The following is a 16,966-nucleotide window of genomic DNA, read 5'->3' on the forward strand; positions in this document are numbered from 1 at the left end:
TCGAATTCTAAATAAGTGACTATCAACAATACTTCCGACCTCGTTATTATATCCTAAATATTCAGACACGTGTATTAGGTTTTCTTTACGATTTATTCCAATTGTAGTAAGCATTTTTCAGTAGTAATCTGGATTTTCAAACAATACCTAGGTAGTCTATTTAATATTAATAACATAGGTTTCTCCCCTGGAGTACTCTATTTAAAATTCCAAATTTTATCTTAGAAACTGTTAGAAACAATTTTATCATTCGTTATTGTATGATGGTGATTAGAATGTACTGTACGTAAAGGCGAATTCATTCGTTTGTTTGTGATTGGTCATCGGATCGTGTCGAGTCCCTGTGATTCGTCGCCTTAATTCAGTTTGATGGCAGTTTTTGCATATGTTCAAATAAAACACTTTGTTTGAAGCTGGGTAACAACTGACTTTAATGGTTTAAAATATGAGCTTATAACTAATATAAACTTACGGGTAGTGGGGTTGACGCAAACTAAAACTAACTTGCTAGGCTAAGGGTTTACAAATCATTTTTTGAGAATGTTAAAATACAATTTATAGGTGTAAAGGCTCATTCCTGTTTCAAGTAGGCGATGATTGTTTACATTTCGTTTACGCTTAAAATTAATTACTAAAATATTATATGTAAATAAACGAATGTTGGGTCACATAACTCTTGATATTGTTTTATACCTAAATAATTATATAAAAAAACTATGTTAATAATTTAAGAAGAAATTTGTATATCACAAATATTTACTAACAAACCAAATACAGTATGTATAATCATGATTTACGTCATAAACATATCACCTAAAATAAACATTATGGCTTATCTGATATACCTATATTGACTGTTTATTCGAGATAGGTAAGTTTAAATAAATGACTAAAGGCGTAAACTATTTTGCAACTTTAGATTCAATGGATTCATTTAGCATGCTTCGAAATCGGTAGAGCTGACCTAGAAAGATGAGAGAAAAAACTTTAGTATACACAATTAAAGTGCAGTGTTGGTCAAGTGGCGTCAGCGTGCGACTCTCAACCTTGAGGTTGTGGGTGCGATTCCCGGCTGAACACTAATGGACTTTCTATGTGCGCATTTAACATTCGCTCGAACGGTGATGGAAAATATCGTGAGGAAATTTGCCTTTGACTCAAAAAGGCGACGGCGTGTATGAATCACAGGAGATTGATCACCTATTTTGAAAGGACATAAATCTGAAGCTAAGAGCTAAAAAGGTTGTAGCGCAACTGGTTTGTTTTATACACTTAAAACAATATTTAGAAAGAGTCGGCCATTAAATAAATGTAGTTAATTACTCATTAAGTGACTGACAGATGTCAGGAAGGTATTCAAAGATTTTAACCAATTGGTTCTAAACGCACGGTTATCTCTTAATTAATGCTTCTGCGGAATAAAGAGGTCGATATGATACATGATTAACAAAAATAATCCAAGTAGTTCAATATAAAAGATAAGGTAAAGGATTTATAACTGCAAAAGAAAGTAATTCATAAAATAACTTGTTGAAACAATCCTTAAGAAATTTATAGTTTGTCAAGCGATTTAATAACAATGCGATGTCCATAGAAAAAAGGCATTGAATATTATATTCGGAAAATAATCTATATCTTTAAGCATGAACTCGTCATGATTCACATGGCCTATATAATATACTGTCATTAATATTGACATAGTGGATATATGTTTCGTCTTTCTGGGTGTCGGGCATCAACTATGATCATTCTTCGGTGCTGGACATAAGTCGACAATGGTAACCTTTACTGTATGAGCGAGCGTTATTTGGGATATATGAAATAAAAAGTTTGTGATTAGGAAATGGATTTGATTGGCCTTTCATCGTTCACACTTATACTCCATAGTAGTCACATTATTGTGCTCCAGAACTGGGATTATATCAAAATGCTTATGTGTTTTTAAAACACAAATTAGTTCAAGCATTCAATCTACATAGAGCCGTTGTTACAAGCAATTATTTACCATTTACGCAATTATGTTGAGAAACAAACAATGCTCTATGGGAAAATGGTTCGCTTTCCTAACCTCACACATACTATGCAAACATGTACCCAAGTTAAAACGGTTTTATGAACGCGACTTTAAGCTTTTCATTTTAAACTTCCGTTTTAATTCCATATTCAAATTATTAATATAAATAAAAATAAATCAATGGCGCTACAACCTTTTTAGGTCTGGGCCTTAGATTTCTGTATCAGTTTAATGATCATTTGCCAATCTAATTGCCATCTGTGGCTGACACACGCCGTCGACTTTTTGGGTCTAAGGCAAGCCGGTTTCCTCACGATGTTTTCCTTCACCGTTCGAGCTAATATTTAATGCGCACATAGAAAGAAAATCCATTGGTGCACAGCTAGGGTTCGAACCTACGACCTCATGAGAGACCCACGCGAGAAGCCAGTAGGCCAACACTGCTCTGCTTAATTTATTAATATACATTTTAATATTTAACTTTTAGGAATTTTATACTTAAAAGGGTTCCAAATCATACACATTGTATAGCAAACTCATTTTTCTGTTTCCTAACCTCAAGTCTGTTCGTTAACCACTGTAAAACATGAGCAGCGCTCCGTGGACGCATTGCGAACTAAACGGAAGCACACTCAGTCATCTAAAACTCAGAGACTACGAATTACGGTACAAGTTATATAATAAATTAAAGATGAGCAACACATAACTAAATTATACAATTTCATTAATTCATTATCAGAATGTATATAAATTATTGTAACTGTGTCTGAACTGTTTAAGAACTTTAGATTTATCGCACTTTGTTCTTGACCAATTTTTTTTATCTCAATGTTTATTCGTTCGCCAATATTTATAATTACATAAACGCTGATAAGATTTTTTATAAACAATCATCTTATCGGTGTTTCAGGCAATAAAATTGTTTGTTGGTTGCTAATATGCGATAGGTAGAGTTTTTAAGAATTGTAAAACTTTTTTTTTATTTTGACCATTCTTAAGACGATATTATATCTTGATTCGTTACTACTCAGGCGGCCGAGGATGTAACACAAAAAAACGATTGTGTATTCCGTTAATTTGTGGTTCAATATTTAGTCCAATACGAGTAACACGCAGTCCACATGTCTAGTCATTTAGACCAATCACTATTGAACGCATCGTTTCGTGTTACGTCTGTGTTTCGTTTTTCGTTTCCACTGCCCAGAATTCAATATCCATTGATATGTGATATCAATCAAATCAGAATAAAATTCTATCAATCCAAAAAACTAGACTTTGTTTAATTTACAGATAAAAAATATAAGCATAAGTTTACGTTTAGGTACGTTTTAAAGCAGTAAATAGTTTTTTTTGCAGTTAAGTTGTCTGCCTTTCAGTCTTATATAGATTGCACTCCAGAGAATGTGCCATGGAACTGCATAATCTGATACCGTCATCCAATCAACGCTCATATAGAAGCACACTGGAGCTATGTTGTTGACATCCAGGTTTCATACTGCACGATTTAGTTCGTCGTTCCTTCGCAGTAAGGAACTGTTCGTCAAAAAAGCCCTAGTTCATGTGGGTTCATGTAAGGGGCGGTTAAATGGCCATCACTTAGACAGGCGTGCCCTCCAATAGGCCATATCTAACTTCAGGCGGGATTGTGCCAAATATCTGTCCAGTTCCGTATAAAGAAAAATATATGTATAGTCTGGATGAAACGCGACGTGGCACTTATGCGCAGTAATAAAGCTTGTAATATTAATAGTTCACAAAAAATATATATTCTTTTAAATACCTATTCAGTATCAAGATGATTACCGTCAAACTATAAGGACGCAACAGCGTTGTCAACAACAAAAAAGGTAATTAAGTACTGTAGCGATTTCAAATACCACGAGGCCCTTCCGCAGAAACTTTAGTGATAAAATATTATAATCAATAATTATTTATCACAGTCAATAACTCAAATACAACTATCTATATACTTTAAACTAGTTAAAACCGAAGTCTTCAGCTGTTATAACCACATAACTTCAAGACAATTTATTGCTTCGTGCAAACAACATTTTGTATGTGCGTTTAAACACATAGGCGGCTGTGAAAACATACGCACACAACAACAAGTTCACACAAAACAAACCAGGAAACGTCTAGCGAAAAACAAACAAGGGTCTTTTGTGTTGTGTAAACAATCGTTGGCCGTGCAACAGGCGTGACGATAAAAAACAATAGTTCGATTTAGTTTATAAAGATGGCGCTGTAATATATTTTTATGTAGCACGTAGTTCAGTAATGAGCGTAGAGATGGCGTGTTTTGAAATTTAAAAGTAGATTTTTGAATGTTTTATTTGACTGCAGATTTTACTTAGTTAATTAGCTTTTTCGCGTTTCTGTTTGTGGATTCTCTGGAGGTTAATCTCACTTGTATGCTGACAGTGTATATTTGTAATTCAACTTAATTCAATTATAACAATGATGCACGACGCAGACAGACCTATGTCTGTATAACGCGCAGTGTTAGGCACACAAAGCTGATCAATAAACTAAAAATAAATTATCAATGGCTCACACGCACCAATTTCCCCCGAAGGGGATAGAAGGGAATGACAAATCGGGAACTTGTCACTTCTATTGCAAATTAAATGTGCAAGCTAGCAAAAAACTATTTGTGTTATGAAAGGTACGGTCATGTTGTGGAGTTAGATTACGTTTTTGTTTTCAATAACATTTTCATGTTTAGTTTACCGTTTAGTTGTGTCATGTTTTGATCTCTGGTTACCGTTAGGTCAAGTAATCATATGCATATGTTAGGAATCATGTCAGTTATTGTGCATTTTATACTAAGTATTCCCGGGTCTGAGCAGTGTTGGCCTATTAGCTTCAGCGTGCGACTCTCATCCCTGAGCTCGTGGGCCCGAACCTCGGCTATGCACCAATGGACTTTCATTCTATGTGCGCATTTAACATTCGGTCGAACGGTGAAAAAAACAGGCTTGCGTTAGACCCAAACAGTCAATGGCGTGCTTCAGGCACGGAAGGCTGATCACCCACTTGCCTATTAGATTAACAAATGATCACGAAACACATACAGAAACAGTCCTAAAAAGGGTTGTAGCGCCATTGATTTATTTTTACTGTATTCCCGGGTCTGAAGGTCAATTATTTTAATTATTTCGTTTGCGTGCATACTAGCTGTCATTTTAGAAGTTACAGATGTAAGCACTTGTAACTTCTTAAATGAGAGCAGTTGAAGTAGTCTATTGGAGGTATAAGAATGTTTAGATAAGATATTTGTTCTATCTCTTGAGTCGAATCAAAGAAGCTAGACAAAGTGACTAAAGGAAGATGCTCCACACCAATAAAGTTCTATCTATAGAGAATAACTAAAGACAAGTTAGTAGCAATTATGAATTGATTTATTATTCTTAAGAGAATTATAAAAATTTCACACGTTAATGTAAGATCTTATCAAGGGATCTAAATTGGATCCGAATGGTTTGTGTAAGCTGCCGCGTCGCCCATTTTTTCATGGTTAGCCATATGCTAAGCCATATAGCTTGATAAGATTTAGTTACATTATATATTGCACCAGCTCCAAGTCTTCGTCAACCGCAGTCTCCCACGTATTATGGGTATCTACTGGCACGAGAATATTCTATAAGCAACTTTGAGCGCTGAAGATAAGCGGAATCGGTTTGCAGATGAGGTCAAGAGAGTCGAAAAGACTTGGAGCGAGGTCCCCATCCAGGTCAAAGTACAATATGGATTACATACATGATACAAAAACAGAAGTTGGTCCTCTTATCTTCTACTTGGCTCTATGCTTGGTTACCGCTTTAATAAGTGTATATTTAAAAAAAGTGAAAAAAACATTATTGTCAACACGTGTAAATTTAAAGTTACGCCAGTCAATTTGCATGTTTTAGGCATTTCATAGGGTTGTCGCTTTTCATATTGCGGATACAACTCGTTCAACAATATCACAAACAGGACAATATAATTTTACGTTCCATTAAGTTTCCGTTTCGTTACGTCCTTTTTTGGATTTTGTAATAAAAGTGGAAAGTGGCTTTACCACAAATGATTGTCACTTTCTATTAGACGATGTTGAGCAGGGAATTCAGATGTGCTTAGTATGTGCCAACAACGATAATTTTAATATTACACACAAGTTGTTATCGAGCTGTGACCTGTGGTTACACCCGTTTTATTCAATATATAGAAGGTAGCTTTCGAGAGAGAGGCCAACAGGACGCAGTCAAATACAATAGTCTGATCAATTATCACAAAACCTTGGTACTGAAGTCTCTTACATCCTTGGTGAATAAGGTGGTGATCGTCAGCGATGTTGTGATCTGCCAAACTGGGGTAAAATACGCAGAGTTAGCAACCGTTTGGGAGGAGGTGGACATATAAATTTCACAAATAGCGCAAGTACTTCTTGCGATTTCCTTACTAAAACATTTATTTATACGCAAAATTATAAACAAATATTGAAATTTTTTAGTTGTATCATACATTTTTGTTATCTAAATTCGAATTAAAGAACTACTGATCGAAAATTATAACTCTTATATGGCAACCCTATAAGCCGATAATGACCTTTATAAAATTGCTAATTTATTTGTGTTTATTACGACATAGTAAATTTCATTTCCGCGTTTACTAAAATAAATTTGTTAATAATAAAATAATTTTGTTCATTTGTTTGTTTCTAATTCCTTTTTTTGTATATTTATGTTCTGCGATATTGCGGGCTACTCGATTGTGAGGAAGTTGCATGGATCTGGTTAGCGCTGCTTAAGTTCTCATGTTATTTTTACACATACTTTCTTTAACATATTTTTAAGTATCTGATTGTTCTCTTTGTAACATATGTGATGTTTGAGAGCAAAAATAATATCAAATAAAATATATACTTCCGTGTGTTCTAGGAAATAAATACCAGGACTTCGGGTTAGTAAATTTGCAGCATGTTAAGCGAATTAAAGTAATTTATTACATTAATCCTTAAAATATTATTTATTACAATATTAATAAACTTCAGTTTTAACAATTTAAATTTTAAATATAAATATGGGATAGTTTTTACTTATATAGATATTTTTTTATCATCCAGAAATAGCTGCCCGCTTACCACGTAGTTCTAAATACAGACACGTATCAGACAGAACTTTGGTGAAAGGTGAATTTTATAACAAACAAATATGTACCATTAAATTTATCTAAAGTACCATAGTTGACTTACTAATTTGCTAATATTCCTGTTTCTAGGCAAATAATATTGTTATAATAAGTGGTTTATAAATGTTGTACTTTCAAATGCAAAAATTAAACGTGCTTGAAGTTATAGAAACAAAACTCGGTTCGTGATATTTCTTAAAACTGTCAATACAAATCACGTATTTTGTTTATTTGCGTCATATTTTCGTGATGTTATTTAAAAACAATTACTACGCTGCATGAAAGGTAAAATGAAACTTACTTGCGTGCAGATTCATCTTTGGTAGTTTTTAAGATCAGAATATAAAACCCAGGATCGTAATCGTTGCTGACCAGTGGAGGCAGGCTTTAAAATAATTTTAATTTTATGTTCAATAACAACTTGACCTTCGTAATTTTTTTTTAATTTGTAAGAATAATAATAATTATTTATGTTGGTATATAAGCTACTATAAGGTGTAGGAAAAAAACACTTTCAGGACGTTAGTTTTGTCTTACTCGTCATTTTAATATCTCAACAGTTCTTAAATCCACTCTGCTACATTACGGTGCAACATAATAAAATAAGTATATGTTTAGAAAACATTAAAATTATCTAGGATTCTATTAAGAATATGAGCATGCACCATCTGTTTTGAAAGCGTATTGTGAAAGTAACCTTAGCGCTTAAGTAATATGAACGGTTTTACAATATCATTTGAAAACATGGCTAACACCGTAACCCTTACTTAACGTACTTAAGCCACTGGTGACTGGCAGCCGAGTTTATTATTGTTTTTCTGTTCTGTTACAGATTGTATTCAAAACATTGGGTTCGTATCGGCTCAGTCATTTCAAGAGTGCCATAGAGGTGTGCCGCAGGGAGCCCTATTTAGACACTCACTTTGTAACTCTATATATAATTGTGGTGTTGAACTTGTGATACCTGGATGTGTCTCCAGCGAGATGAAGACGACCTCTTTATAGGTGACACGGTGAGTGTATTTATTAACTTTAGCATATATATACCTAAAGTTGAATTTGAATTTAAAGCAGTCTATAATAGTAGTATTCCAGATAAAATAAATATTTTTTTTAAATATTAACCTCTCATTATGACCGTTATTCCTATTTTCAAAAGGCTTATCTTAATTAAACCTTTCTAAACTAAATGTGTGAACTATATTGCGTTACCTATGAACAATTGGTAAAAAAAACGTTATATCGTCGGTAGTGACATTGAATGAAAACGCTGCCATTTTGGTTTTCTCTCGTATTATTTTTCATATTCCAACTTAATTTACCTTAACTCATCTCATTAATATTATAATAATTAGTCAACATTTAGGCATTTATTTTCGTAGCTTTATGTTTGTGTACTGTTTATTCATTTGCATATTTAGTTTTTGTGTCTTGTTTTTCAATGAATTTGTTAATTACATTGACACGTGTAAGAAATAAGTTGTTAAAAATATATATTTTTATCAACTAAAATAACCCAGCAGTTGCCATATCCATATATATTTTTTCATCTACTCCCCTGCCATGGCGTCCAGGCACTTGTTTTCATCTCTCATTTTTCATCACTCACTTTTACTATAAAGAAACATAAATTAAAATCTTATTCATTCGTGTTACGCGTCTGGAGATGCCCGGACTACATCGATAATTTTATTATTTACAATATTCATGGGCGAGCCGTACGCCATTGCTTGCGAGAACCGTTCTTTAATGTTTATTTGCCTCCTTCAGATGTATATTTATTTTTCTCAGAACCCTTCCAGGTCACAGACCGTACCGTTGTTAACAAGTCAGATTATCACAGTACGAATATCTCTGTTAAATTGGGATTCGTGGTAGAAGGGTGAAAATTATGTGTTATATGTAGTTTTATTGCAAAAAATAATAATAAAGAAAATCGAAAAAAATACTTTTGAAGTCCTAAACTTTTTACTTTTCACAATTAGAGAACTCTGCGCGCTACGAAAAATACACAAACTTTTACTTAATAGTCGGTCGAGGTTTCGGAGGAAATACGTTACAAAAACTGATACGTGAGCTCTATACATTGCATCGTTTTAATTTCCGCATGGGTTTGGGACTGACACACCTTCGCTCATCGCAGACATTTCTGTCTTCCTTTTTTAAACCAAAAACTAATTACCCCTTCGGACCTTGGGTCTCAGGGTTGTACCAGCAATGCAAGAAAAAAAGTAAAATTAGAAGCATTTAATGTATGTTTTATTGACGTTCATAAGTGTACATTGTGTTACCTATATGAATAAATGATTTTTGACTTTGTCTTTGCGTAAGCTACAAGCTATGAAGCCGTTAAGAATCTTAATGTGAATTTATTTGTCACGCTTTCACGACTAAATCACTGATCCTTAACAGATTTTGGCATAGTGATGACCTTGGAATATAAGTAGCCAGACAAGATATCAAATAAAGCCTGTAGTATATTGAAACCTAATTTAATTTGACTAGTGTATTGTTAACACTAGGTGCTATATGCAAGACGAACACTAAAATTTTAAGTTAATTAGTGCACGTTAGTGCTAACAGTGGTTAGTGGAAAACATAGTACACAAGACCAGAGTCTTCCTATTAATAGAAACTGTAACTGTTATCAAAATTAAATTAGGTATGACTAAAATTACATATTAGTCTTATGTTAGGCTAGATCGTAATTTTCGATGTCCGTAACGGGACGATTTATGTAAAACAGTTTTCTCTTATTAGAGTTTTTAAAAGATATGTACAGCAAATAGATCTAAATTATCTTGTAGGTTATAATTTTAAACAAATATTAAATTAACTATTTGTATGTGCAATGTACACCAATGTGTACTTGTAAAATATTTTTTGCTGATGCATTGATGGATTTTTATGCCATCAATCATGAAGTGTGAAGTCCTTTAGCACCAATAAGACATTCAGCTAAAGTATTAATTTACAATTGAAAAAAAATCAATAGCGCTACAACCTTTTCCGGTCTGGGCCTCACATCTGTATCTGTTTCATGATTATTTGTTAATCTAATAGGTAAGTAGGTTATCAGCCTTCTGTGTCTGACGCATGCCTTCGACTTTTTCGACCCTACGAGCGAGTTAAATAGCATGTGTCCATTGGTGCACAGCCGGGGATCAAACCTACGACTACAGGGATGAGAGTCGCACGCTGAAGATACTAGGCCAATACTGCTCGCATTAATTAACAATAATACGTATTTTATTATCAAAACGATAAATGTATTACATTCAAAGCCTCGAGGCCAGAAGTCTGGCTGCCTGTCTTCGTACAGATGCACTTATGGACGTCAACATAAAAAAATACGGTTCTAATTATATATTTACTGACGGTTCCCAAGTCAAAAGCGTAGAGCGGATAAAGCTGATAAAAAACTCTTAGTTAAATCGCCCAATTTTGGGAATGCAAGAAAATTATTAGGAACTATAGACACACTTGTTTCACATGACATAGTGATACAACGAGTCTTGTAAGTTATCGATTTTTTTGAGAGTTCAAACATATACGTCGTCCTTTCGAACTACCCGCGCTTTGCTTTAATTCCAAGAAGGGCTACTAAACAAAATCTATCGTTGCGTTCCTCTTACGATAGCTATTCGATCTCCAATGTTGGTTGTCAACAGTATTATATTATTGAATATTGCCTGTACTATGAATTAGTAGTACTAGAGCAGCGTTTAGCACTCGCTCGTATGGTGAAGGGAAATATCGAAGGGAAACCGGAATGCCTTAGATCCATTAGACAGTGTATCAGGCACAGAAGGTAGATCACCTATTAGACATGACCATGGAACAGATACAATAATATGAGGCCCAGACTTAAAGAGTTGTAGCACCATTGTTAAATTCAATAACAAGTGATATATGGCAGTCGAATATTGGTAACGTGACTAAATCTGACTTAAACTCGATAGAACAAAGCAAAAACACATTTCTATTGATCCTGTGGTAATTTTAATTTTACTTTTAATAATCTAATAAATTTATATTATTATACTCCAGACAACATCGTGTTTTCATTTCATTTTTGTATAGATTCGCAAGATGACTTGCGTACAGCGTTGACGCTGCACTTTTTCGTGAAAAACATATTTTTTTGCGCTCAATAGAACCTTAAAAAATACGACAGACAAAATATTGAAAAGTGTCTTATTTGAATTAGGACCATAAATTAGTTGATTGTAGTCACTACAACTCCTTATAGATTTTGGTGTCAGATAGAAAAAAATTGAGACTTGAAAAACAGTTACTTCCGATATAAAAAATAAAGGCGAAGAATCTGTATGGGGTAGCAAATGATTCCATCATTGGTATGTACTAAATAGGTATGCTACGTAAAAAATCATATTAAGGCGAAACGAAGTTCGTGGTTAAGTTAGTCATAGCTACGAGTCTTAGTTAATATAGAGATCGAATTTTACTTTATCTTTATAGAAGAGGGGCAACCGGGCAGGAGGTTGACCTGATTTTACGTGATACCGGCGCCCATAGACTCACTGAATGTAAGAAGGCTCGCGAATGCGTCGTTGGCCATTTAAAACTTGGTACGCTCTTTTCTTGCAAGATCACAAGTCGAATTGGTTCGGAAATACTTCAGTTCGTTGCTGGTTCATTATATTGTTGGTGCGGAAAAAATTGCCCTAAAGCGCTCAGCGCTGCGCTCAGCGCTGCGCTCAAGCGCTGTTTGGTTCTAAGTAGAGTCCGGAAGAGGTTGCCTCACAATTATTTGCTGCATCGTCCGAGCCAGTTGCTTTTGTATTGAAAGAAAAACAAACAACATTTTGTAGAGAATATTCCAGCATTTATTTGAATCTGAGAAATGAATTTTAATTTTGCTTTTCAATAGTAAAACATACCTGAAATATACTAATTTGTAATTAAAATTTGACAGTCTTGTAATGATCTTTTGTTGGTTGGGAATGGAATTATTGGTTCTTTTAGCCGTCCATAGTATTCGTCGTATTAACAAGCCGTTTTATTCTATTTAATAAATAATATTACTAGTTCTAAAACAACATGTATGCTTAAAAGATACAAGGAAATATGACATGACAAAATTTACACTCAAACACATACATATCAATTATATTAGAAATAAAAATTTCAAACTAGAAAAAAAATTAAATGAAAGTTATGTACATAGTCTTTTGTTAACGTAACTTTTACACATTTAAAGAAAACACGTTTTTACCGTAAAAGTTATGTACCCTAATTTTAGTTAAGTTACATGTTAGTAGTATTATAATTATAGTTAAATATTTTAGTTATAATTAGGAACGTTAACAAAATGTAAACAATGATCGCACACTTGAAGCCTATATTGAGTCCTTTTGTCCTTACCATACTCATAAATCGTATTTTAAAATTCTCGTTTCCGATAATGTCCAATAACATAAGTATCATTTAGATTGATTAATATCTATACAACATCCGCCACCAAATTTATCTCAAGAAACCACAAAATAAAAAAATTACCACGTTACTTTGTGAGGTTTTAGATTATTGTAAAAATATCAATATTCTCATCAATGTTAGTAATTAAGTTGTAAGAGCGAGATGGCCTATTCACTGGACCATTCAATGTAATTAAGTTTTAATATAATAGTTATTTTTATTTATGGACTACGTTCAACAAGCACCGAGAGCTTTCTTTAATAAATTAAAAAGATTTTCAACATATGTCACTGAAGGAACGAAAATCAATGCCCTTTAACTTTATATTTGTGTATTAAACTCGTGTGAATAATACACATATTATAAATGTATAACTAAGAGTGTAAGTGAAACCGAAGGCGCGAACTAGTAAATCATAAAAACATTGAGTGTTTTCCAAACAGCAATTTGATAAAAGCGTAAACTTTTAATGCGGAGAAGCGAAAACCTAAACATTTTACATTTTGTATATAAACAAAAAAATCAATTAAAATATACGTTGCGTTTTTGTTTTATAAATATTAATTTTATGCAATATTTTAATGCTTATGTGTGTATGGAGCTGTTTTTTGGTTATACATATTATATTATTTCACTCAAAGCGCACGTTTTATAGAAAAATCGATGGCACTGTAGGCACAATCAATGGAAAATTTCATCAACACCATCTTGGAAATCTTCCACAATCAGTTTCTCAAGGTTTCGCTTGCGATCTGTAGAATTGACTCCCGGTGGGGATCTTCCCTTAGGGATACGACCTCCAACTATTCAAACTTAGAGTGTACTCTCAAAGGCCGGCAAAGCACCCACTAAAAATGGGTGATATTTCTTTAATAACCCAATATAAAATTGTTTATAATTTTATTTACGTAGAAGAAATAATGATAATCTCTCGCAATAATAACAAATATTTTTATCATTTTACACAACGTTATTTCGGTCAAGGTATTTCTCGGTTCAGTGATTTTGGCGATGTTAATATTGTTTGATAAATATAAATGTTTTAGTTTAAACTACATAGGTGTAGGTTAAGGAAATATACTGCAATTTGTTCGTTATTATGGTTGATGTTTTGTTATATGTCTTCTAAGTGTAGAGTAAATTCCTTTGGCTGTTTATATAAACAAACAAATAAAACATTTGTTCTATGAAAGTATAGTAAATAACTATACCTTACGCTCTTCCGAAAACTATACCCTTGAAATTCCAGCGCATAACTCCGCCTTTCTTGGCGATTCCTTTAAGGTCTCTGCAGTTAGGTTATGGAATTCACTTCCCGTCCCTATTCGCTCAGCTCCTTCTCTACCTTCCTTTAAATTTCTTCTGTACAAACATTACCTGTCCACATCGCATCCCTAACTTTCTTCCCAACTACTAACTGTGAGACTTATCTTAAATTATCGTGATTTATGTGTCTCTTTACTTTCTATTTTTAATGTATCATCTTTTTAGTTTAGTTTGCTTTTTTTTTGATCCTGTTTAGTTTTTGCCTGAATAACTGTGTGTAACATGTATTTTTGCACTACATGCCTATCTTATGTAATTTAATACATTTTTTTTCTTTACTCACAGTGGTTGACTGGAAGAGATCGCTCGAAAGCGATAAGGCCGCCAGTTGCCCTCCTTTTGATTTCATTATGTTATTTTTTTTATTCTGTAGTGTAACGAAGTGTTAATAAATAAATAATTCAAAATATATAAACAAATATTTAGTGTCTCTTGGCCTCTCCAAAAGCACTCATTTATTGCTCCATCATCACCTAGTGAAGATGATGAGGCGCCGGTTTACAGCAGGTACAACGCTAGAGAATTTGTTAAGGAAATGTATAGAGCAAGGAACTGTACGAGCTTTTTGGAAATTTCACCTAGTGGCCGCAAACGTCAGATTACGTGTTCCAACACGCTTTTATCTTATTTCGTTCGGTTAAGATAACATACAAAAATTAATGGATGTCACAATGGAATCAAGTCTCAATGATTGGCTTTTTATTATAATTACTTTAAATTGAGGGGTGAATGAATTAAAAGTTTAGCCTAGAATGAAAGTAAATAAAGGCATTAAACATATGTTTGTTTTACGTGGAATATTTTCGGGAAGATTTCAACAATTTGATATGCTCTTTTCGAATTCAAGCGATTTCCGAGTGGCAGACAAAAAAAAATCATAAATGAACATAAGCATTTAGAATTTTTAAAACTTCCGGAAACTATTGTAATTAATTACTAGACTTCATTAAGATATATTGTTATTGTTTCAGACACCAATGGTGCAACTACCACTCCTGGTAAGTATATCTTATGTTTGTCAAATATATGATTCATTCTGAATTAAATAATAGATTGGTGAAAAAGTTTCTTCGCATTTTTTAAGAAAATTTACAACATTTTTTTATATAGTTCATTTACATTTAACTAAAGTATGTAGATTACCATTTATGTAGTACAATTTAAAATGTATCTTATTACTTCATTAGATTTACTCACCTTGATAGAACAAAAAATAAATAAAAGTCACACTTTTTCCTAATTTGAATTTGGAATTATCTTCTTTAAAATTTCAACTTTCAGGTACCAAAACCAGCCAAATACAAAAAGTATTAGTCCAAGAAATTTTATTACAAGTTCATACATACTATAATACGAAAAGACTTTTTTCCCAACCTAATATGTTTAATTGTCAATAATCGGTTATTTACGTACATGATTTGATTTAAAGTGCTATTTTATTTGGAAATCAAGTATATCATTTCACTTTTGCATTTTGTTTGCTGTTAAATGATATGCCGTGAGTTACTCATGGTGACATAAAAGAAAAGTTGAGATTTTTCAGACAGAATAGTAGTATGATAGACATTATTTTTAATTAATTTTCTTGTGGTAACCTATCATCCGATATTAGCTTTGATTTGTGGATCATTTATATCAATTAATATAGTTTATTATATATTTACAGTGTAATATGTAAAAGGGAGACGATTTTAAATAAATGGTCACGATAATTGTAGGGCGGCGTAACCCTGCTACGCCGTAGCGCTACGCAAGCCCTTACGCAACAATAATCGCACCATAGTTAGTCTTAAGTCCTATTTCATTACGTAATTAACCCAAGAACAATACTAATATCACTGTACAGATTTTAAATATAGATGGAAGGTATATAATAATATATATTAATTATAATATTTAGTCTATTCATCAGTTCTATTGTATAAATGCATTTTTTTAAAATTTAAAATTAGTAATGTAATATTATTCAAATTTATATCTACATACTTATTAGAGTCTCAGAAATAAATTGAAAATATTCTATTCCAAATGGCCACCTTTGGGTTTTATACAGGCCATTATATCATGTGCCCACATATCTATGGATTTACGCACTATTTCCTAGGGAAATGTCGTCACTGCTTGCTCCAAAGATTTTGTAAGAGACTCAATGTTGCCGTGTCACATAGAGCGGGTCATGTCCTCTAAAACTGACCATAATTTGAAGTCTAAAGGCTTGAGGTCTGGGCTAGATGAGGGTCAGTCTTCAACTCTTACAAAGTCCGGAACGTTAGTTTCAAGCCAGACTTGGGTAGTTCGTGCCTTGTGAATAATTGAAGCTAAAATAATTGTAGTAATACACCAAAACAGTTTCTATAGCATAATTAGATGAAAATGAACCTATGACCTTATAATGTAACAATACAAATAAAAAGCACTTGTAACCACCAATAATCGTTATTTATAATGAGAATCTTCTAACCCAAAGAAATCTATAAAATTTTATGCAAATCTACAATTCTTTGTTCTGTATATTATGCACTAATACTGAAAACGTTAGACTTTATTAATCAATGTCAAACGAACACGTTATATCTTCAAAAAGTAAGAAGCTTTGTCCATTATCCAACATGCAAACAGGGGTCACAATAATACCGATTATATACCGACAATATTTTGTACACATACTTGAGTGGAGCTTAAATGAAAACACGACGATTTTTATTTCGTTTCCGAAAACCATACAGTAGCAGAATTATGTAGAAATAAGGAAATCTTTATTTAATCGATTAATAATAAATATACATTTAGTACAGATTGAAATATGATTAAAATATGTCTTAAAAAGCAACTGAATGCTGTCCAATACAGCAGGAACCTGGTGGCGTAGCGAATTTTACACGTCTTAGAACTATCAATGTATGTAAGGCTCTTACAAGACGTTTCATGTGATGCTACAACAATTCATTGGCCATAGATTTCCGTGCCTGACACACGCCGTCAATGTTTGCTTTAACGGCATACGGGCGTTCTAAC

At 33.1% G+C, this 16,966-nt stretch overlaps 1 protein-coding gene across 4 annotated transcripts in view; it reads left to right on the forward strand.

The window, feature by feature from the left end:
- Positions 1-16,966, forward strand: part of LOC123710765 (forkhead box protein P1) — a 56,144-nt gene that overhangs the window by 8,605 nt on the left and 30,573 nt on the right. For all 4 annotated transcript variants that reach the window (XM_045662937.1, XM_045662936.1, XM_045662938.1 and 1 more), the window contains exons 2-3: positions 8,016-8,196; positions 14,923-14,949. In XM_045662937.1, the coding sequence (XP_045518893.1) occupies positions 8,152-8,196; positions 14,923-14,949 (72 nt within the window). In that variant the 5' untranslated portion in view covers positions 8,016-8,151. The remainder of the gene's footprint in view (positions 1-8,015; positions 8,197-14,922; positions 14,950-16,966) is intronic.

The sequence above is a fragment of the Pieris brassicae genome, chromosome 6, assembly GCF_905147105.1.
Source record: "Pieris brassicae chromosome 6, ilPieBrab1.1, whole genome shotgun sequence".
Taxonomy (NCBI): domain Eukaryota; kingdom Metazoa; phylum Arthropoda; class Insecta; order Lepidoptera; family Pieridae; genus Pieris; species Pieris brassicae.